Source organism: Phanerochaete carnosa (assembly GCF_000300595.1).
Source record: "Phanerochaete carnosa HHB-10118-sp unplaced genomic scaffold PHACAscaffold_6, whole genome shotgun sequence".
In the NCBI taxonomy this organism is placed as follows: domain Eukaryota; kingdom Fungi; phylum Basidiomycota; class Agaricomycetes; order Polyporales; family Phanerochaetaceae; genus Phanerochaete; species Phanerochaete carnosa.
The window spans coordinates 1,831,075-1,851,331 of record NW_006767633.1 but is presented as its reverse complement, the minus strand read 5'-3'; the positions used below and the strand labels follow the sequence as shown (position 1 = coordinate 1,851,331).

Below are 20,257 nucleotides of genomic sequence, written 5' to 3'. Positions count from 1 at the left end.
TCTTGTTACCCCATTTGGCACTCGAGGGCCGACTGCTCTTTGGGCGGCGGACGTCGTCACAAAGCGGTGCGGCACTGTCAAACAATGTGTCAAACCGCTCGGCGTCCGAGGGCCTACATCTACAAGCTCGAACAACACGGTCTTGTGACTGCCCAGAGTACTACTAGTGCCTCGCGCGCTGAAAAACAAGCTATTGTACGCTGCCTCATGCAACAAGATTGCTGCACTCCATATGGCCTTCTGTCAGTCCTCTATATGAAGAAGCTCATGAGTGCCTGGCTCATCAGACTGGGAGGCCCTGTTGATAGTTGTGCAACAGCGCTGCCCATGTCAACTGACGGGAAGATAGAGCTAAAGTCAACGGCAGAACGTATCGCAGACATCTACTTTGATAGAGTTTGAACCCCAGTGGCTGCGGACAGTGGTCGAGTGATGAAGGTGCCAGAGGGTATTCCTGTACTCTTCCGTAGAGCCTGGAGTCTCGTGAGCAGAAGTGCGCCAGCTGCTTGGGGGCACGTCTCCAACAGCCGCGTCTGCTCGTTGCCACCACGTTCAGCCACAAGGTGGAGGCTCGCGGGAAGGTGCATGGCCCATGCGCTCTGTGGATACTGATTCTGCGAGGATCGCCCGAGCGCAGGCTCCTCGTTCTCGATGCACTGCCCCATACATCTCCGGACCGCAACGGAGCAGACATTCTACCAGACTGTGATCACGGACCGCCTTCCAGAGCATTGTGTGACGGCATGGACTGTAACGGCGGCGAAGAGTCTGCATTTCGTGCTAAACTTTACAACCTCGGTAAGGTCGCATCATGTCGACTTCGATGCATGTCGGGCGCGATTGCGAGACGCTCCGTTGTGCGCGGATCTCAGAGGGCCTACCGCAACAAAGGCCGTGATAGTTGGTCAATTTCACGGCGCAGCCGCGCCTGTGCTTTAGGCATTGTGCCCGACGATGTTAGAGTAGCCGCCCGCGGTCGGTGTGACGCGCCTGACCTCACGCTAGCAACTTGTCCGTGATGGAAATTAAGCGTTGTGGACATCATAACGATTATGCTGCTCCGAAACCCCAGGTGTTCGCAACTGCAGAGTCGCGGCGTCCTGGGGCCTTGTAAACACCCTGGAGGCTGTACGCGTACGCTTGCCGGCATGGTCATTTTTTGCGTCTGATACAGAAGTACGACCGGGCAACAGTCAGCATTTGCTTACTCTCCTGACGCTCGTATGTTACTCGGTGCACTGGTACTGTATTTCGCTAGGAGCGGTGAACTGTTCGCCGCGAGTTCTGGCGCGAAGTAGGCGCTAATATTGTGGCTGCGCCCTAAGAAGCCACCGGCAAGCCTGACAGCGGTATATCGAGCCCAACGATGTCTCGTAACGACTTCCCCGGCACTCGCGTGTGGCACCGGGCCTAACAAAACATTTCATATTCAGTCAGGTGTTACATGACGAGAATGAAGAGAATCTCCTAGAACCACAGGAAATACTACTCTGATCCGTTCGCGCATTTGCAGATTTGTTTGTACAATTACAAGATACGGTATGGCCATCCTACCTTCACTCCAAAGTCGGCGGAGAGTTGCCGCTGCCCATCATGATCCTTTGGCCGACACTTGTCACGTCGTCAACCTAAAAATTGTCGTCAGTCATCCGTGCTCCACAAGAGCTAACCGTAACAGCTACCGTGAGGAAAACGACAGCCGGGCCCGGGGGGAAGACACGGCCATTTGGCGGTGCAGTGAATGTGAGCGACTTGCCGCCCGCTGAGACGGACGACTCCATGAAGACCAAACGCGCGCTGGAGTGGAAGGCGTGGCTCGAGAAGCCGAGATCCATAAGGGAAACTGTCAGGCCAAAATGAGCGAACAAATCTTAAACAAGCCGAAGATACGGACCTTGGATGTTACTCGTCTGGAGGTCGCTCGGGATGGTAACAGGCACGGTCACCTGCTGGCCAAAGCTCAGCTTCTCAGGGAACGTGAGAAGCTCAGGCCGGCTCCTGGACATGAACGGCGGGTCGAGGGTCTCAATTCTCAGCTCGCTCGGGAACTTGATGCCAGGAGTACCCGGCGGGGTGAAATTTTGGTTCGGGTTATTGCCACCAATGAGGAAGTTGCCCTGCTGCGTAAGAGTGACACTTGAGTGATACAGGCGTGGAATGTCCGTCGTCGGCAGGCCCGCGTTGCTAATGCGCTGTCCGAGTGGCGCGTCGGGAGTGTAGAGGGAAGGCGTGAGGACCGGGTGGTCGGCGTTGGAGTTGCCGACCGGGTCACCCACGGACGAGATGGCAGCGAAACCTGTGCCGGCGCCGTTGGTGATGAGGATCTGACCGTTCGGAAGATGGACGAGCTCGGGCATCATGCGGCCCTCAAGCATGTGCTCAACCTGCCAGCCCGCCGCGATACCTTCAGATGTGAGCGTGATGCGGCTGCACTGGCTGCTAGCGGGCTGCTGGGAGGACAGGCTGGTGGACGGCAGTGAGGTGTCAGCAGTGGAGCCACCACAAACGAGAACTTCAGGCGTGAAATTAGGAGGTGACAAGGGGAGAAGGATAGCGCTTCCATCGATGGGGTTAGTGACACGGACGCCGTTGGGAATATCTGGGAGGGGTGTCTCGGTGTCGGTCTCGATGTTGTAGATAATGGACTGGTTGTTAGCGACGATGAAGACTGTTCCGTCGGGCAGCGCGAAAGCACTATGAAGGGACTTCAGTCAGAAGACTAATAGTCAAAAAGTCTAAAGACTTGCCGTGGGAAAAGGTTCGCTGGTAAAGTGCGATTTAGGAAGGCGGAAGGTCTGGGCGTCTGCTCCTTCCTCGGGAAGAACTCGAAAGAGTTGGCGGGATCGACGTTATAGAACGGTGTGAGCACATGTGAACCACCAATGATCATGAGACTGCCGTCAAAAATCCGGACGGACGACGGATACCATCGTTCCTCAAGTAGGTGCAACGTCGCAGGGTTCTCGAAGAGCGTGCAGCCAGCTCCCGACGCCGAGGCGCAAGGCTCAAAGATCCGGATCGCTTGATTGCCAGGGGGCGCAGCGAAATTTCCGTCGTCAGCTCCAGGAGTACCTCCTATGCTAACCTGTGCACAGCAAGTAGGCGTCCGTCAAATTTCTCACAACGTGTGAGATTTCATAAACTTACCATAGTGCCGTTGCTCAGCAGAGCGCCACTAGCGCAGAAAGAGTCGGTCAAGACCTCGAGCGGACGAACCGTGCTGTTGTCGAGATCCCAGAGGGCGCCCCAGACAGACTTTCCGTTAAGCTTCAGGGGTTGATCACCGGTGGCGCGGTCGAACATGACTACCAAGGAGGTGTTCACGACGATCGCCTCAAGAGCCACAATCCCGGAAAGATTGGGTTTTACATCGAACTGCCAGCCTGGTGCATCGCTAGCAGCAGGAGCACTGAGCGCAAGAGCGGCGAGTGAGACGGCGGTAAGAAGTGACAACATCGTACCAAACGAGTGGCCACGACAGCAGTTAGCTCTGCGCTGCCTGTATTTATACGTCCTCAAGTTCAATGACGATTCTCATGGACGAGTAGCAAGAGTCTATTTGCGCAGTCTGATGACTCTGCAAGTGTACACGACCTAGAATGCTTTGAAAGGTCCTGGGCACAGAAGTGCATCTCGGAAATGCTTCAGAGCAGAACAAACACGTCTCTCACTCACATGTGATGTTCCTGTGCTACTTGGCACCCCGCTCATGGACGTACCAGAAGCACCAAAGGTGGGAGAAACGACTCTCTTTGAGATACTTGTGAAGTGCATCCCCAGAGTCGGTGGGACTTTCCACCTACACGCCGGAACTCACTACTTCGGCGGGTCAGAATACACAAGCTTCCTATGTATGTGGCTTACGTACCAGACTGTAAGCCTTCGTTGTGGCTCACGGTCGCTGATGTGCGAGCCTGATGCGCTCGCACAGGGGGCATGAACGTGCCCTGGTCGTGAGTCAGAGGCCTGAGTGCATTCACTGACCAGCATGAGTGCCGAATGCAAGCTTAAAGGCAGGGTTCGGCGACCGAAGCCGATCCCGTCATGGGCCACGTGACTAATTGTATGCATTGGCGCCCAGCGTGAAACACGGTGTTGTGCGCAGTTGGCTCTGTTGTGTGGCCTGCTTGCGACCTGGCGGCTCTGGTTCTGCTCTCTGTCCGCCCTGTAGCCCAGGCTGCGTTCACCACCCGCTTAACGAGCCGCCTCCCGAGGACGTTGCTTGGGTCGACGTCCCGTACTATTTTAACTTCTCTTTGTCGCTCTTTCTAGCCGCCGCAACCCGCGTATTTCCTGGACACTGTCCTTTAGCGATTTCCGAACGCGACCCTGCTTGAACCTCGTCTTCTTACTCAATCTCCTGTGCACTGGAAATGGCCGCCCCTGTCTCGTCCTACAGACTGGAGACGCCTCGTGCGCGACATCCACCGCCGGTGCCTATCAGAACCCGCAATACCTCACCTGCGCCTCACCTAAATGAGAGCAAGGATAGGAAATCGCTTCTCTGTGACCTCCCCTCAGCCAACCCCACATCGCCCCGCTACAGCCTCCCCACGTCTCCCACAACTCGCAGCCAGTCTCGAGCATCTCGTAGCCGTGGAATGACCCCGCCGCCCGGCAGAGCGCCGACCCCCTCCCGTCCCCTTGAGCGAGATCTGGAGAAGTTCGCTGACGTCTGCCGCGCATGGTATGCATCTTATCAGATCTGTACGCAAGCTGCTGACGCCCCGCAGGTATTTTAACCAAGATCAAGATGCAGGCCATGTCATGGCGCAGACGATGGCTACTCTACCGTCTTCTCATCGTGCACCCTTTTCCCGCCTTCAAGCTCAGATACGATCTGCCTATCATGCTAGCGTCAACGCCCGACGCAATGCCGAATTCCAAGCTCATCTTGCGGCTACCCAGCCAGGAGGCTCACTAATGCCTCACTCGAGATCGGACCCGAGAGGCTCTCTTGCTCGCAAGGAACGTTACGAACGGTTTGAACGGTTCGTCAGGACCTGGTGCACGATGGGCATGCCTGGGACGAAGCCTTTTTTCGAAGGACTTTGGGGCTTAATGCGACTATCTGTGCTACCAGAGCATCTCGGCGGATCGGGTGGTAAGCGCATTGAATGGCAAATTGACGATGCTGTATTCAATGAATCAGCGTAAGTGGTCCCCGAGAATCGGTGTGCGCTGTTAATAATCTGGCCTGCAGTGGCAAAGAATTCATGCTTGAGGCCATCGACGTGTTCAAAGGAGTACGTTGCCAAGTTTATCGCGTGACGGCAGTAATGTTTACCTTCCTGCGGCTAGGTCCTTGGGTTCGAGGAATCATCGTCCTTGAAACGTTCGCCGTCCATAGGAGGACAACCACCTTATTCGCCATTCTCTCCACTCTCACCTATTCATTCTCGGTCCCAATCTAGCCCCCTTCCAGCTGACGCCTCCATTCGCACACGTTCAGGCAAAGCACCGCCGATTGCGTCGACGACGCAAACCAAGCGCCCCAGAGCGCCTAGCGATCCGTTCTTGGATACCCATACACCGCCTCCGCTGTCAACATCCTACTCTTCGGCGAACACCATGGCTCAGCTCTCCACCTCTGGCTCATCCACCGCCGACGACGCTTCTCTACCTCCGACACCCCAGACCGAAACGTCTGACCCCTTTCGTCAGCCATTGAACAGTCAGAACAGTCTGGATTCGATAGATGCTGATGGTTATATGAGGACTTGGATTGCTCCCGATCTGCCGAATGTCGAGTACTTGGCGCTTCTCAAACTCTTCCCCTCCTTTGCCGTGCGAAACACATTGCCTCGTTTCCCAGTCACGAAGGGCGGAGCCCGTGACATCGAAGAGGGCGGAGATGGCGCTCGCAGTGAGATTAGAATTGGGACGGGAAAGATGTGGATTGGCGGTCAAACACGACGCCCCGGATGGCAAGGGAGCTGGTGGACCCGGTTCAGGCTCTGGTTACGGACACTATTCCGCTAGCTTATTCCCATTCGGACACTTTCGGCCATGTACTCATCTATGCCCCCTTTCCAGCCATCACTCATCATCGTGCATTTACCTGCTTCTCCCGCCTCCGCGACTCCCGCCGTTCAACACCAATTTTCTGCAAGGATATTCCCGTGTACATTTACCATCCTCCTCGCCTCACCTGCAATCCTCTTGTTGTCAGGCTGACCTGTGATACATACCCGACTGTACCATTTGCAATGTTGCTACACCTAGGATATGTACAAACTACCGGGGCCGTCTCGTAGCTGCCGCTGTAAGGCTGAAACCTATCGCGTACGTCCCCGAATGTACAAAGTCTCGATTGCCGAGCGCGCCACAAAGCCTTAAGAGTGAAGCATACGCGAGGTAACTCGCCTGTTTTAGGATCAACGCCCAGTGGCTCACACGACGTCTTGACCTGCCCGACAGCATCTGCATAACCCTGTGTGCTCCCGGGGACACTGCTACTATGGCACATGTCTGGGCCGTGAGTTCGCCGGCGCTCACCAACATTGCGCTCAGACTTCGAGTTCCTAATTCCTCCGCTGTATAGGTCACAAACACACACCAGATGGTTCTGCCGGCCACACGTCTTTCGACATAGTCGCTTCGGCTCAGTCAGTGCACGACGAACAATGCACTCGCTACATATTCTCGCTGTCGCGACTTCTGCACGTTCCTTTTACGGATCCTACGCACGAACCGCCGAAACTGACGAATGATAGAAATGTTGACTCCGAAGCTCTATCAGCATCCGATAGTCCATTCAAGGGCATAGGACGATCCAATCATACATCCACATGGCGGTCAATTAATACGTACGTACACACAAGGCATCCATGGCGGGAAACCGTTGGAAATCACGAACGCAGCCTATCGGACACAACCGGTCCAACTGGAGCAGCACATCCGTGAGTACTCAGCGCACCTTTCTATCAACCTCATTTGTCTTGCGCTCTAAACTTTCGCCGATAGGCAATCTGAGAGCCGCTTTTGAAATGGCTCTTCCACAACTCTTACATTCGTAGCGAGCTATACACTCAGGCGCGCCGCGGCGCCACATATACAGAATTTTAACTTCCAGAAATTCTCATCTCTGACCTTGGGGCGCATGTGACAGGTCTGTCGACCCTGCTTACAACCCTTACCGACACTGGTACAGACATTGGGCTGACGTTCCCGAGCAGTCTCATCCTGGTAGCCACGAGGGCTCCGGCAACGACAGGTACGTCGTCGGTCCCGGTATCAACCAATCCTCCGCTCACACGCGATGTATCGGCAGGCACAACTGGGGTAGGTGAAGTGAATTGAGTGGTTGACGACTTGCCGTGCACAACTTCTTTGGATCGTCCCCGAAACCGTCAAATCCTCGTCATTTACCCACTCCACCAGACCCGCGATTGGCTTAGGCGGTAGTGTGAAAGTCCTAGGCAGTCTGGACTCGTTCGGTGATATCTCAGCTCCAGACTCTCAAGTAGCAATTTTATGTTTCGCGAAAAATCGTGATTCGCGAGCAGACTGCCAGCAAGGCCTACGAAACACCACCCGGTATCGTCCATATAGATTGGTAATGCAAACCCTGCAGGTACAGCGAGGTTGTCGGGAATGTGCCTGGTTTTCTCATGCACTTCGAGATCTTGTCTCCCCACTCGCTTTTTGACGACCCTTGTCATCTTAATTTGACAGGCGGGATGAGAGCGTTAACTTGTCATATCAATACTTATACCCGTGGGGTCATACGGTTGGACGCACCGTCCGTACATGTTTATTTTTCATTCCGAAGATCTCCATTACAATGTGCCGTCGCTACGAAGAGGCAGACCGTCTCACGACGCGTGTGAACATACGACGTGTCAGTAAGTCGCATAGGACAGGGGTAAGGCCAGTAAGCTCGAGAAGAGCAAACCGAGGCGCAGTGAGGCATGTGCAGTGGCGCGAGAAGACAAGCTAAAAGCAAGCGGGATTGGTCGGTCAGTATCTTGAGCTGAGCTTTGCCTGGAGTTGCGCGTTCTCGGCCTCAAGGCTATACGGCAGACAGCAGTGTCAATGATCATTACTCCGCACCCGCCGGGATGAAAACACAGACGACACTGACCGACGGACTTCTGCCTCGAGCTCGGTGATCCTCTTACTTTTCATGCGAATGCTCTTTTCTGATGCTGCGTGTTTCCGTTCCAGCTTACGAATGCAAGCCGGGATGCCCGCCAATGCTTCCAAATGCGCAGCAAGTGTGTCGGCAGATGATGTGATACTCGGGGATGGTACCGCGTGCTGTTTAGTACGCATAAACGAAGGATCCAGATGAAATGGTCGGGCATGGGGGACAGGAGCTCCGTTCAGCCGACCAATAAGACACTACGTGTTGCGTACGCCGACATACCGGTTCTGCACCACTTTGTGGTGGTGTATGGCCAACTAAATCACGGCTCATGAGCTTTGAGCTCCGTATTGTTGGAGAGAGTGCCACTCTGAGGTGCGTAGGCTGTGTTGCATTGGTTCTCGTAAATCAAGTGCTGCGGGATGGCGTCAGCCTGCCAACTGACCTTGCTAGTATGTCTGTCGGCTCTTTCTGGCGGGAGACAGGGCAGGTGGTGGATGCCTCCGCGAGTGCGTTCGGAGCTTGTAGCGGGTGCAGACAAGGTGGCAACAGAGGAGGCTAGACTGGTGCCGGCGAGAGTGCCAGACCCATCTGAGGCAGCGCCAGTGCACGAAGAGGGGCTGCATGATACAGGGTAACTTGTTCCATAATGATAATCAGGGCCCACATGTCTTGCGGGGAGGAGTAGTCCCTGCGATGTGCCCGGTAGCAAATGGGCTGAACCTGATGCTCAGCGGTATCCCGTTAGCATTGTAGATGGAAAGATTTCGTAAAGCGTAGGATATCACCATCGGAGCCCTGAAATGGTGTTAGAACTTGACTGTATAGGTTTTCACTGGTGAGACGAGACAAGCAGCCCAAAAGCAGTCGCACCTACGCCGGCCAGTGATGCCGAGGAGAGGGCTGCTTCAGATAGCCTTCACGCTCCAGGTATAGCGCATATATGCTATTCTCTGGAGGTTCTGCCGGAGAATTTGACAATAGAGATGGCGCTTATGTGGAACTAGACGGCTCTGACCATCTCGAAGGAGTTGAGGGCGTATCTTGAGTAATTTTCCCTGCAGTCCTTTCTTCTAGAGCTGTGGCCGGAAAAATCTCGTCCGCCCACACTAACATTGGGTCAATAGGCACCAAGAATCGGAATAGGCGATGTGACAGAACTCAACAGAAGAAGTTACATCGGTCAGGATCTGTCCTGTCCTTCGAGCATGAATAAAATTCGCTAGATATTCAAATCAGTAATGGTAGCTCTGCCATTTGGGCGCATCCAATTTATCGCCGAGGTTCTTGCCGTTGCTGTATTTCTTGTGTTCCTACTCACCGCTCTGGATTCCTGCTCGTCTTGCTTTCCCTAAGGGCAGCAACAAGTTGATGCCTGTAACACACTACATTTCCTTTGCTGTCGAATGGGCCTGCACGATGAACGTGCACTGGTACATCTACCTACGTCTCTGAATCTTCTGACATTCTGACGAGTTGTGGTGATTGGTTGAGATGGCTGGCGGGAACTCTATTTCTGGGCAAAGCGCCCCCAGGCGCCAATGATGGGGACAACGCTTTCGCCGCGTTCTCCACGTCCTCGGCCGCCCACTTCACGTCACTCGGCAACATACATGCGGCAACTCTTAATCTGTGGACTTGTACTGCAGTAATATCTACGACATGGCTGAGCAGAACTTTTCCGGTGCGCTCGCTACCTGGAAAGGTCGGTGAATGCGGCTGCTTGAACACGGACTGGTCCTGACTGCGCGTTGACAGAGATCAGTCTTTCTGAACTCCAGAAAACCCTGGATGCCCAGGGCATCGAGCTTGTTGAGAACCAGAAGGAGAGTGTGGTCGGCCGTAAGGCGCTAGCGGACCGAACCAAGGGTGTGTACATGGTTACAATTCCCTGACCGGTATTCCAATGTGCTAAGCAGGCTATGACCAGAGTTCAAGAAGATACCAGATGAGGAGAAATTGAACGCCTTCAAAGGATTGCTCAAAGGTTCGTAGCGGTGAATGTTCTGTAGTTTCGATGGAGCTTACACGACTCATTGCAGCCTACCAGACCGAGATTGATAGCCTCACGAAGCGGTCAAAGACAGCAGAGAATGCTTTCTTGAGCGTGTACAAAGTTCTCGCCGAGGCGCCAGATCCCTATCCGCTCCTCGAGGCCGCAGTGGTGCGTTATACTATTATAAGTGCAACAGTAAAGCCTAACAGTTGAGCTAGGACCAAACGGTCAAGGTTGCAGAGGCTCGTGAGCTGGAGATAGAACTTCAGCGGGTGAAGGAAGAGAACGCAGAACTCAAGAGGCGTCTGAACGAGACATCGTCGCTTGAATCTGCTAAGAGGAAGGCTGAAACTAGAGCAGAGCAGCTGGAACAGCGGGTGGGTTTTTTTTGCGTCCACTGCATAGTTTAACTGAGGGTGCAACATCACCCATGTTCTCTAGATGGAGGAGATGATCCAGGAGAAGGTGACTCAGAAAGAGAACGAACTCAATGCGACTTATGACGAGAAGATTCGCAACTACGAAGAACGGTGAGTACTACTTGTGCTACGCCCCGGCATGGCTTAACAAAAGTATAGGGAGCAAGATCTCCAGCGTCAGGTTGCTCTTGCCAAGAGTCAGCTTCGCGAGCTCCGGATGTCGCATGAATCCAATCAGGCGAAGCTATTGGACCACACTCAACGACAAGGTACGAATCAGCCTGTTTCGTGCGGCCTTCCAATGCCTGCTCGTAGCAACGAGGCTCAACCTGAAGTGCTTACAGACCAAGAGGTTGTCGCTAAACTCGCAGAGCTGGACATGATGGTTGCAGATCTTGAACGGGCGAATAGCCGTGTCGTCACTGTCGAGCGCAGGAACGTGCGTACTGCTACCTCTTCAATAAATCCTACAGCAGATTGAGAAGCTTGCATGTAGGAGCTTCTTCGGGCGGAAATTGAAGCTATCAAAAGCGGCAATGAGAGTTCAGACAGGTGTGCGCTCTTCGTGTTTTAGGAGTTGGAAGACATGCAGCTGAAGGATGGCAGGCTTAAAGAACTACAGGCTAATGTTACCGAGCTCGAATCCGAGACGGACAGGCTATCGCATGCTCTAGAAGCCCAGAAGGCTGCAGCTTTCGAGGCCCAGGCGAAGGCAATGAAGCAGGTCGAGGAAGTTTCGAGGGAACTTCAAAAGAAGGTGGCTCTCCGAATTCGCATCCTGTGCACAAGTCTGATACTGACGCAGCAATGCGACCGGCCCAGGCTTCAGAGATTGATCAGCTGCGGCAGAAGCTGAAGCAGTACTCGGACTATGACGAGATCAAGCGTGAGCTCGAGATCATGAAGGTCCGCCAAGCTATCCGCATCCCATCCATATATGACTCAGCTATGCGTATAGTACGTGGAATTCGCAGGCCTGGACGAAGACGACGATACAGAAACGCTCGTGAGCGAAGGTGGCTCTGGTGATGCTCTTGGCTTGCATTTACCTAGCCCGAACGCGGACAAGGCGAATGCACAGAATGGAAAGTCACTCGAAGTCCTCCTTGCTATCAAAAACAAAAAAATCCTCGAGGAGCTTACCAAGTTCCGGGTATGTGTGCCATATCATTCTCAGTGTATGCTTCGATTGACATATGTCGCAAAGATCCTGCATGGGGAGCTGGAGGCGCAGCTGTTGTCAGTACAGGGCGAGTTGGCCAATGCTGAGGCCGACCTCGAGAGGCAGCATATGCTGAATGAAAAGCTCGAGAATGACCTATTGCAGATCCAGACACACGACCGCGCGTCAAAGACCGTTATCGGCGATAATACATCGGCTACAGACGATGTTCTGGCCGGATTGGACTTGGGCAAGAAATCTGGTGTAGGTGGAGCCAGTGTCTTGTCAGTCAGCACACTCATGTCCACCAGCCTTCTCCTGCTAGGAGTAGCCCGGTTCCTTTCACGCCCTCAGCAGATACCTCCATTCTACCAATCGTGACCGGTCAACGAGACCGTTTCCGGCAACGAAATGCTGAGTTAGAGGAAGAACTACGGAAGCAATTCAACATCATCTCCGAGCTCCGCGCGGAGGTTCGTCGTTCTCTGCCATCGATACACTATTCAAGGTGCTTGATTGTTCAATCTAGGTAAAAAGTCTGCAGCAGGACAATCTCAAGCTATACGAGAAGGTGCGCTATATGCAGAGTTACCGCGAGGACGCTGCGCACCGGTCGTCGACTCTGGATCCCATCCCTTCGAATACCTCTGGCCGCTCGGATGATATGAGCAAGTACCGCACACGATAGTGAGCTACGGGCGTCGTCTTTGCGGTTTGCGGCTGACAGTCTCTACAGTGAAGAAGCGATGAATCCCTTCCAAGCGTTCCGCGGCCGAGAAGCTACGAGGGCATACGAGTCACTGAATGTCCTTGAGCGCGGCGTGCTTGTACTCACGCGCGCGATCCTAGGGAATCGGCGGACACGGACTGCATTCATCGTGTATGCCATCTTCCTTCACATACTGGTCATGTTCACCACATACGAGTGCACGGCCTCTTCCGGCTCGGCGCTGCAGAAGCAGCCGAGCCCGTACGGCTAGGTAGTTACGATGTGACATTATTCATTCGTACAATACATTACATGGACTATGGACGGCAAATGTATGTGCGACGCCGAAGCGCGGCGCGGAGTACAGTGAGTGTTAGCGTGGAGGTGGGGGCTTGGTGTTCTTGAGCCGCCAGAACGTCATTGCCTTCTCTACAGCATCTAGGACAGGTTCCATGGCCTGCACCAAATATTTAACTCTCGCAGAACCGCGGAAATACGAACTGTTGGACCCACAGTATGTATTTTGCCAGGGTCCACGCCGAGCGAGTGTGCGCCCTGCTTCAGCGCTTCTACCTTTTCGTGCGTCCGCTCAAGGTACCCAATCATCTTCGCTGCCTTCGCCGCCTTTTGTGCAGGGTTTAATGCGGATGCAGTAGGCAAGTCAGTAGGTGGTGGATATATCGCGAACCAGAACTGCCGCAAGAACTCATTCGCGGCTGTCTGTGTCGCAGTCATCTGGTGGTAGAGATTTTCAGGTATATCGTCTGCAAATTGTTGAATATGTGATACATGTATTGAAAAGTTTCGGAAACGAACCTTTGCGCATCTTGATTTCGAGGCGTGCAGCAACGTTTTGCGTCATCTCCTTGAGGGCTGCGTCGCCTGCCTTGCGATCAATCTTGAGCTGACTGAGGTCTGCAGACCATCCTTGCAAATTAGCTTTCGCCTCTTGTATAGCTGCTTTAACCGAGATCTAGACCACCTAATGAGCGTGAAGTTTATAGCATACGCTTGCGATACTTGCGGGAACAGCACTCTCGTTCGTTTGATTCGACCGTCCCTCAAAATATCGCTGGCTGTCTAGGTTACTGAGCGTGATACCAGCTGATGACTGATTATCGTGAAGGTCTTCAAGGTCCAGTTGTGAGTATCGCTACGGGTATTCAGTCTATGTCTTCTTCGTCGTAGCAGCATATACACTGACCTCTTCCACACTGCCCTCTATTCGTCTGCGCTTATTCGGGGTATCACCACTGACTAGTTTTAGTTAAACAAGCAGGAATATCTGTCAGAAGCACGCACAGGACAGAGTCAAGAAGTCGGCCAGAATGCTCATTAAATTTCCTGATTAGTGGCAAGACAGCTCGCTGCTTCCCCGCTTGCATCGTGATGTCTTTTTCATTTCCCGTCTACAACATGTGGGGTTCAGCGCGCGAGAGCATGCATAGAACCTCGAACAGACCTCGCCATGGTCCTCCTGGGTAGCGTCGAGATCAATGAAGATATCCACTCTGTCCTCGCGCAATCGGCGTGGCTCCAGCTCTGGAAAGAAATGTCAATATCTAGGAACAACGTCGCTCTCGCATGTTTACCATCGTCCTCTTTCTCCAAGTACTTGTCGAAGATCGGGTCATCCTTCACAACATGCTGTGCTGCCGCAGAACGGATCGATGCCCTATGCGAGTTGAAAAGCTTCGACTGGAAGTAACGATGCCAGAATTCAGGCTCTGACATCTAGAGGTGATTGTAAGTATCTATACGGCGTAAGCACTGCGGTATTACACGCCTTTTTGTCTATATTCTCTTCAAATGCCTTCTTGACCACGGGATATTCATCGAAGATATCAACCTTGAGTTGAGGAGTAATCACAATCTTGATCTCTCCGTCGACTGTCTGAGGCCGCGGATCCACCAATTGACCAGGTTTGCCTTTACGTTGAGACTCCTGGGCTTTCTGAGCTAACAAGATGTGCTAGGATTTGCCAATTAGCGCCAGATATGAGAAAATCTAGTGACACGCACCTGTCTGCCCTCCCAGAACTCGTCTTCGGTGATCTGACGACTCATAACAAGCTCGCGATGGAGAGCGGCGAGCTCAGGGTTGCTCAGAAGGACTCGGATGCGAAGCTGGTAGTCGGCAGAGGGGTCAGACGTTGGTGTTCCTGGCGGCCTAGTATCGCTTGCCACCGACGCTGCGCGGGAAGTGGAAGGACGTGATAACAGTGCCGAAGGTCTTGGACTCGGTACATTACTAGGCGGCTGCGCAGACACGGGAGTGACGGGAGGTGGTACGGAGCCAGACGTGCTCACTCCTCTCCTGTTCTGGCCGATGATGTTCGTAAGATCGGTCTTGAACCTCTCTCGCTCGGTGAGCGCAATCGTTTGCGGCGCGAGGAACGTAAAGTTATGTCCGGCTTCATCAGAGACGAGCCCGAGCTTGAGCCTAACTTGAGCTGCTCCCTCTTTGCTACAGAAGAGGGCTTGGACCGCCGTCAGTGCTGCACTGTTCGCGAGTAAGTGGTAGACTACACCTCACATGCAGCTTCAGCGTGTGGTATTTTTATTGACGGTGCTTTCTTTCCGTCTTGGGTCCATTGCAGATGGCTTGCAGTGAGCTCGAGGGTACCCGATAGCTTTTTGTAAGACGCCTTTGCGGTGAGAGTTGTGGAAGGCATGAGCACAGGTGGACGCCCGCGGGGGGACAGATTATATGAGGTAAGTCAAAGGGCGTAAGCATCCACCCTCCCCAAGTATTTCCCCAGTATCGATTTTTTTCCGCTTGACACGTACCACCAGCCGCTGCAGACATGGATCCGCGGACAGAAAGACAGCTAGTCGTCTTCGACTTTGACTGGTGAGCGTGTAGTAGTGCAGCGTTCACATTGGACTCAACAAATCTCAGGTCACTCGCAGACCAGGATACTGACCGGTGGGTCCTCGAGGTGCTCGCACCTGACCTCCGGAGGAAAATGAAAAATCTCAAAGAGCAGGTTCAGTGGACGGACTTGGTGTAAGATGCACCTGTCTGCGAGGCTCGCATCTGAATATTCACACGTCCCATAAGTGCTCAATGCTTACGCGAGCTCCATGCGCGTGGCGGAACCAGGGAAGATATTGAGGGAGCCCTTAAGATCATGCCCTTTGTGCGTACCACATTTGTTTTACACTCATGCTCACCTCATCTTCGCCATGTAGCATCCCGCTATGAAGCGTGCCGTTCTGAAGGCCAAAGAGAAGGCAAACCCGAAGACTACCTTCCTCTGCCTGTCCAACGCCAACCAGGTCTTCATCGACACCATTCTCAAAGTATGAATTTTCATCTCTTAGTTATATCAAGCCCCAACCTCGTGATCAGGAACATGGCCTCGAGGCCCTCTTCGACGAGATCATCACCAACCCTGCGGAGTGGGACCATTCAGGGTTGCTCAAGGTCAGCCGCCGGATAGATCCTACTGGTCCCCAACACAAGTGTCAGGTCGGATGTAACCCCAACTTGTGCAAAGGTATATAGGTTCCAGTAAAATCATCTTACGTGCTGAATGGGAAGTTCCTAGGTGAGGAGCTTGACGCGTTCCTGGCGCGCCATCGACCCGCTTTCGACCGTGTCATCTATATTGGTGATGGTTCGAACGACTTCTGTCCTATCTTGCGCCTCCGGAGGTGCGTCCCTCCTCTACGTAGGCCTGTATTCCGCGCTAAATTTGTGCAGCGAAGATATCGTCTTCTGCCGTTCATTTCGCGGGCTGCAGAAACGCATTCAGAAGGAGAGAGAATCCGCGGGTCTCAAATGCCAAGTGCACTATTGGGCCGGCGCCTGGGAGGTCGAGGAACTCTTCAACAAGATATAGAAGCACGCTGTACCAAGATGTCGTCCGGGCATAGAGCATCACCGCATGCGTATACCATAATTTTCCATTCTTGCGTTGAATGCTATATAAGATTCACGGGCATCGTTCAACACGGGCCTCTCTTACTCCCGATCACAATGCACGAAGTTACGTTCGCAGGACCCTGTACAAGTGCTGGCGAAAGGCACAGCTGATGCAATTTGCGACTCGCGCGCTCGGACTCTTCATTGCGTACAACACTTAACGGCGGACATAGCAACGAGTCCCATCGCAAACCATAATAAAGCGCAAAATGAGCTATGTACCGTCAAACATTTTAGAACAAGAACGTGAGAAGCAACCTTGATCAATACTACCTATGACGTGTCCGTGATCCTCCGGCGAGCGAGTACCAGCACCAAGCACTACCAAGCCAGCGATTATTGTGACCACAAATCCATCCCACTCTTCCGTCGGGCCTCCTTTGAGCTCAGCGTGTTTTGCATGCTGTCTGCCTGACCGAATGGGTTCCGCTGCACGCCGGATGCCTGATGTCCCGACGGCACAACGCTGGGACCATAGAACGAAGGCTGGACAGCCTGTGCGGGTTGTGCAACCGGACGGCTCGAACTGCTGGCCGCGCCGCTATATGGACCGTACTGATCGGGCTGCATCGGCGCGTACAACTGGCCCATGTCTGCACGCCGATCAAGCGAATCAAATGGCGACGCCGGTGTCTGTTGTGCGTATGTCGCAGCGAAGCGATTTCCGGTCGTCGTGGAGCTGCTATTGTATGCTTGCGGTGGACTTGGGATTACGTTTGTTGATGCCCCGCCATACAACACGTTTTGACCGGCATCTGTCCGTGCTGCAGAACGCACGGTTGACATAACTTGGTCGCGCCTGTCGTCGTCCACTTGCATACTGGTGTAAGAATGCGCAAGGTTCGACGTAGGTTGCTGCGGCGGCTGCTGCGAGTAGCGGCTCGATCCCTGGTTTTGACTGCCATAGTGTCCCCAGTAGCCCTGAGACGCCGCCATCTCCAGAGTCTCTAGCGGCGCGAAGGGCTGAGTTGGAGCACCCTTCCCTGACTGCCTCCTTTCCCAGGGGTCATCACGCTTCAGTACGGGGGTCAGGGCTTTGCGACCGCCGATCACGTCCTGATTCATGTGTTGTAGTCGGGCCAGCGCAGCAGGAACAGGCTCCTGGTTGTTCATGGTGTTAGATCGCATGCGAGTGGTTATGGGAGGCTGATAACTGTTAGAAGGCGCGGAAGGATTGAGATGCTGGGAAGGCACTCCGTAGCCAGACGAGTACTGTGTGTTCCCGGGATTGACGGGCAAATGACCATGAGAAGCAAGACGAGCCTGCGACGACGAGAAAGTATTGGCATCTTGCGAGCCGTAGGCAGATGATGGATTCTGTGTCTGCTGACCCTGTTGCAGGTTCGGCTGTAGATACGGGTTCCGGTACACGTTCTGCGACGCCTGCGCTGCTGCCTGCTGTTGAGCGGTATACGCCTGCTGCTGTGCCAGGTGTTGACCGTATGCAGCCGCATCTCGGAAGGCACCAGTTCCCTTGGGCTGCGAAGGCACAAGCCCTCCATATGGCCGCTTCGGATCGGGGTTGTTCGCTGGAGATGTGACAGGCGCAGGCGCAGGTGGTCCGTTTCCAGTCGGCTGTGAAGGATCGCGTCAGGATAAAATGATACAATGCTATTAACCACTTGCCTGCCATGGCTTCGTCCATTTCTCGCCCGTGATGAAGGGGTGCAACCGGGCTTGCTGTGGAGTCCACCTCTGAATGGGGTCCATGTTGAGAAGCCCTTGTACGAAATCGATGAACGCCGCGCGGTTGTTCATTTCTAAGAATACGTCAATGAATAGCCCTATTTGAGTCGGCACTTGGGGTGAAACACGAGATGCGTACCTTTCTCGACCTCGTGCTGCTGTCTAGAGCCGGATTTGAAGTTTGGCATCGGTGCTTGTTGAACGATGTCAGGTAGAGTTGTTGCCTTGAAATACTGCTTTCCCGGCTGTTCTTGTGTATTGTGCTCGCGCGAATACTGGTCTATACTCTTGAGCTTGTACTTCTTGTTACCGTACTGATCCGTGAAAGTGTCAAAGAACTGAGTCGTCTGCTTGCCCATGTCAAGCATATACTGTGGTGGGTTGCTGGGATCGGAGTCAGTTGCATCATCCAACAATCACGGCACATCAAGACGCACCCAAGCATTTCCACTATTCGTGTGATCTGGTTGTATTCGCTCGTTCCCGGGAATAGTGGTAGACCGAGGAAAAGTTCCACGGCAATGCAGCCTAACGACCACATATCGATAGAGGCAGTATATGGTATCCCCAGGAGTACCTCGGGCGAGCGGTAGAATCGTGACTGAATATAGGTGTAGACAGTCTGCCGTTCGTGACATGCGGAACCAAAGTCGATGACTTTGATCTGAGGGGATTGTAATCTGCACACAGTGAGATTCATCGGAGATATCGCCAAAAGGTGACTTACGACTTCAGAAGAATGTTCTCGGGTTTGAGATCACAGTGTATGAGCCGCGCGTCCTTCAGGACTGTTAAGGCATCAAGCAATTGGGCCGTGAAAACCTTGACAAGCTGGGTGCTGAGACCCTGAAATTGGTTCTGCTTGATCAGCTCGTAAAGGTTGGACGACAACAGCTCAAAGACGAGACATAAGTGGTTCTTGTGGATGAACGAGTCTCGAAGCCGGAGAATGTGATGTTCGTCATGAGGGTCGCATTGGTTGTTCAGCTACGTGATCCATAACACTTGAGTATATGCGAGATCAAAACGGGGTAGCACTAGACTCACGAGTTCAAGAATTGTAACTTCCATCATACTTTGATTGAAATACGCTGGCTTGTTCTTCACAACTTTCACCGCTACGACCTCATGTGTCTTCATATTTTGACATTTGACTACTTGCCCAAACGTTCCTTGGCCGAGAATATCCAGAATGAGATACCTAATCCAGAGTCAGTGCCGATGAGCCTACAGTGTACATACACGCCACGTACTTGTGTCCTTCATCCGTTCCCAGCCAATCGTTGACATACAGGATATAATCGTAATCCTCGTTGTCGTACCCATCGTTATGGGAAGGCTTGCTGGGCTTGGTAAGCACTCGCCGGGGGTTATGCGCCGACTCATATCTGAACGCGGGGTTGCAAATGCGGAACGTTTCGATAATGTTCGTCGTCAGTTGCCGTACAGGCTGTGAGAACCAAGCGTCAATGAAAATCGTGCCCCGGTCGAAATGAAATGGCATACCGCAAGGAACGCGCCATCACCATCCATCCTTCGGCCTGCGGGTTGCGGGTTTACGTACGGCCGGAGGTCCCGCTGATCCCGCACGCGCCGGAGGCCTGTGGGTCGACGGTTTGGTGGTGGTTCGACAGCCATTGCCTGGGGATCTTGCCCGTAGTACGGTGAATGCCCTGGACCAGGACCCTGCGAAGAATGGAATGAAAGCGGGGTCGGGGGCTGAGACACCGATGAGCGCTGTTGCCGCGTTACCTGCAAGGTCTGCGATGACGGGGTGGGGCTGCTGGTGCCCATTTGATACGACGGAGAATAGTTTGACGATGCCGGCATCACAGTCGGGGGAGAGTAAGCGTTTGACATAGGGTGATCGACTGGCTCTGCCTTCGCCGGTAGCTGCCCACGATATGCAGGTGGAAGGGGAGGCGTCATCGGCTCGACCTTGGCTTGGGATTGCGTGCGTGCGTGAGTCGGGTACGTTGGAGGGGTCGGAAATGCTCGATTCTCTGTGGCAGGCGAGTAAGGATACGTGCTCGATGGAGGATTGTACTGGTTCTGTTGCGGAGAATACGGATCGAGCATTCCATGGGATGCATTGGCGCCACGATGAGGCGAACGCGGTGCCCTAGAAGACGTGCTCGCGTCGTGAGTCGTCTGGGACCGTTTAGGCGGATGGGTGCCGGAAGATGGAAAATAGGCATCCTGGTAGGGATCAGCTACGTTCGCTGCAGAGTTGCTGGTATTGGCGCTTGACCCTAGGACGGGCGA

General features: G+C 53.6%; 7 protein-coding genes across 7 annotated transcripts; 4 read left to right on the top strand and 3 right to left on the bottom strand.

Annotated features, from left to right (window-relative positions):
• Positions 1 to 84: 84 nt before the first annotated feature.
• On the top strand, positions 85 to 1,019 carry PHACADRAFT_29641 (uncharacterized protein; the record flags this gene model as incomplete). Its single annotated transcript, XM_007396482.1, has 2 exons — positions 85 to 396; positions 471 to 1,019. 2 exons carry the CDS (start codon positions 85 to 87, stop codon positions 1,017 to 1,019), a joined length of 861 nt encoding a protein of 286 aa, XP_007396544.1.
• A 356-nt stretch (positions 1,020 to 1,375) lies between these two features.
• On the bottom strand, positions 1,376 to 3,887 carry PHACADRAFT_258261 (uncharacterized protein). Its single transcript, XM_007397054.1, has 6 exons — positions 3,869 to 3,887; positions 3,148 to 3,816; positions 2,748 to 3,085; positions 1,895 to 2,694; positions 1,683 to 1,843; positions 1,376 to 1,628 (listed from the first exon to the last, which is right to left on the bottom strand). Exons 2-6 carry the CDS (start codon positions 3,454 to 3,456, stop codon positions 1,557 to 1,559), a joined length of 1,680 nt encoding a protein of 559 aa, XP_007397116.1. The 5' UTR covers positions 3,457 to 3,816; positions 3,869 to 3,887; the 3' UTR covers positions 1,376 to 1,556.
• Positions 3,888 to 4,152: 265 nt separating this feature from the next.
• On the top strand, positions 4,153 to 6,214 carry PHACADRAFT_258260 (uncharacterized protein). The gene is made up of 4 exons (XM_007397053.1): positions 4,153 to 4,687; positions 4,734 to 5,153; positions 5,204 to 5,246; positions 5,302 to 6,214. Exons 1-4 carry the CDS (start codon positions 4,374 to 4,376, stop codon positions 5,980 to 5,982), a joined length of 1,458 nt encoding a protein of 485 aa, XP_007397115.1. The 5' UTR covers positions 4,153 to 4,373; the 3' UTR covers positions 5,983 to 6,214.
• A 1,748-nt stretch (positions 6,215 to 7,962) lies between these two features.
• Positions 7,963 to 9,367, bottom strand: PHACADRAFT_185348 (uncharacterized protein; the record flags this gene model as incomplete). Its single annotated transcript, XM_007397052.1, has 5 exons — positions 9,256 to 9,367; positions 8,535 to 9,198; positions 8,372 to 8,473; positions 8,087 to 8,262; positions 7,963 to 8,014 (listed from the first exon to the last, which is right to left on the bottom strand). Exons 3-5 carry the CDS (start codon positions 8,420 to 8,422, stop codon positions 7,963 to 7,965), a joined length of 279 nt encoding a protein of 92 aa, XP_007397114.1. The 5' UTR covers positions 8,423 to 8,473; positions 8,535 to 9,198; positions 9,256 to 9,367.
• A 283-nt stretch (positions 9,368 to 9,650) lies between these two features.
• Positions 9,651 to 14,973, top strand: PHACADRAFT_258254 (uncharacterized protein). Its single transcript, XM_007397051.1, has 26 exons — positions 9,651 to 9,794; positions 9,848 to 9,958; positions 10,020 to 10,076; positions 10,132 to 10,253; positions 10,304 to 10,462; positions 10,527 to 10,615; positions 10,664 to 10,773; positions 10,849 to 10,943; positions 11,001 to 11,056; positions 11,111 to 11,261; positions 11,327 to 11,410; positions 11,463 to 11,657; positions 11,712 to 11,930; positions 11,978 to 12,139; positions 12,196 to 12,353; positions 12,403 to 12,832; positions 12,889 to 13,139; positions 13,192 to 13,348; positions 13,400 to 13,528; positions 13,580 to 13,628; positions 13,678 to 13,784; positions 13,838 to 13,917; positions 13,968 to 14,109; positions 14,162 to 14,347; positions 14,398 to 14,855; positions 14,912 to 14,973. The coding sequence occupies exons 1-16, from the start codon at positions 9,752 to 9,754 to the stop codon at positions 12,644 to 12,646; spliced, it is 2,055 nt and encodes a 684-aa protein (XP_007397113.1). The 5' UTR covers positions 9,651 to 9,751; the 3' UTR covers positions 12,647 to 12,832; positions 12,889 to 13,139; positions 13,192 to 13,348; positions 13,400 to 13,528; positions 13,580 to 13,628; positions 13,678 to 13,784; positions 13,838 to 13,917; positions 13,968 to 14,109; positions 14,162 to 14,347; positions 14,398 to 14,855; positions 14,912 to 14,973.
• A 197-nt stretch (positions 14,974 to 15,170) lies between these two features.
• PHACADRAFT_258253 (uncharacterized protein) lies at positions 15,171 to 16,348 on the top strand. The gene is made up of 7 exons (XM_007397050.1): positions 15,171 to 15,229; positions 15,278 to 15,385; positions 15,440 to 15,518; positions 15,571 to 15,681; positions 15,731 to 15,878; positions 15,930 to 16,035; positions 16,085 to 16,348. Exons 1-7 carry the CDS (start codon positions 15,183 to 15,185, stop codon positions 16,221 to 16,223), a joined length of 738 nt encoding a protein of 245 aa, XP_007397112.1. The 5' UTR covers positions 15,171 to 15,182; the 3' UTR covers positions 16,224 to 16,348.
• A 109-nt stretch (positions 16,349 to 16,457) lies between these two features.
• Positions 16,458 to 19,756, bottom strand: PHACADRAFT_258251 (uncharacterized protein). Its single transcript, XM_007397049.1, has 8 exons — positions 19,499 to 19,756; positions 19,246 to 19,442; positions 19,040 to 19,193; positions 18,720 to 18,979; positions 18,430 to 18,672; positions 18,132 to 18,376; positions 17,933 to 18,066; positions 16,458 to 17,881 (listed from the first exon to the last, which is right to left on the bottom strand). The coding sequence occupies exons 1-8, from the start codon at positions 19,523 to 19,525 to the stop codon at positions 16,643 to 16,645; spliced, it is 2,499 nt and encodes an 832-aa protein (XP_007397111.1). The 5' UTR covers positions 19,526 to 19,756; the 3' UTR covers positions 16,458 to 16,642.
• Positions 19,757 to 20,257: the final 501 nt, after the last annotated feature.

Coding starts and splice junctions, on each gene's coding strand:
- PHACADRAFT_258260 (XM_007397053.1), top strand. CDS start 4,374: ATGGCCGCCCCTGTCTCGTCCTACAGACTGGAGACGCCTCGTGCGCGA. Junction 5,154..5,203: donor GCTGTATTCAATGAATCAGC/GTAAGTGGTCCC, acceptor TCTGGCCTGCAG/TGGCAAAGAATTCATGCTTG. Junction 5,247..5,301: donor CCATCGACGTGTTCAAAGGA/GTACGTTGCCAA, acceptor TCCTGCGGCTAG/GTCCTTGGGTTCGAGGAATC.
- PHACADRAFT_258254 (XM_007397051.1), top strand. CDS start 9,752: ATGGCTGAGCAGAACTTTTCCGGTGCGCTCGCTACCTGGAAAG. Junction 9,795..9,847: donor TGCGCTCGCTACCTGGAAAG/GTCGGTGAATGC, acceptor GCGCGTTGACAG/AGATCAGTCTTTCTGAACTC. Junction 9,959..10,019: donor GCTAGCGGACCGAACCAAGG/GTGTGTACATGG, acceptor GGCTATGACCAG/AGTTCAAGAAGATACCAGAT.
- PHACADRAFT_258261 (XM_007397054.1), bottom strand. CDS start 3,456: ATGTTGTCACTTCTTACCGCCGTCTCACTCGCCGCTCTTGCGCTCAGT. Junction 3,086..3,147: donor TGCTGAGCAACGGCACTATG/GTAAGTTTATGA, acceptor TGCTGTGCACAG/GTTAGCATAGGAGGTACTCC. Junction 1,844..1,894: donor CCAGACGAGTAACATCCAAG/GTCCGTATCTTC, acceptor TTGGCCTGACAG/TTTCCCTTATGGATCTCGGC.
- PHACADRAFT_258251 (XM_007397049.1), bottom strand. CDS start 19,525: ATGGATGGTGATGGCGCGTTCCTTGCG. Junction 19,443..19,498: donor GTGATGGCGCGTTCCTTGCG/GTATGCCATTTC, acceptor TGGTTCTCACAG/CCTGTACGGCAACTGACGAC. Junction 18,067..18,131: donor GCAGCACGAGGTCGAGAAAG/GTACGCATCTCG, acceptor ACGTATTCTTAG/AAATGAACAACCGCGCGGCG.
- PHACADRAFT_258253 (XM_007397050.1), top strand. CDS start 15,183: ATGGATCCGCGGACAGAAAGACAGCTAGTCGTCTTCGACTTTGACTG. Junction 15,230..15,277: donor GTCGTCTTCGACTTTGACTG/GTGAGCGTGTAG, acceptor AACAAATCTCAG/GTCACTCGCAGACCAGGATA. Junction 15,519..15,570: donor CCCTTAAGATCATGCCCTTT/GTGCGTACCACA, acceptor TTCGCCATGTAG/CATCCCGCTATGAAGCGTGC.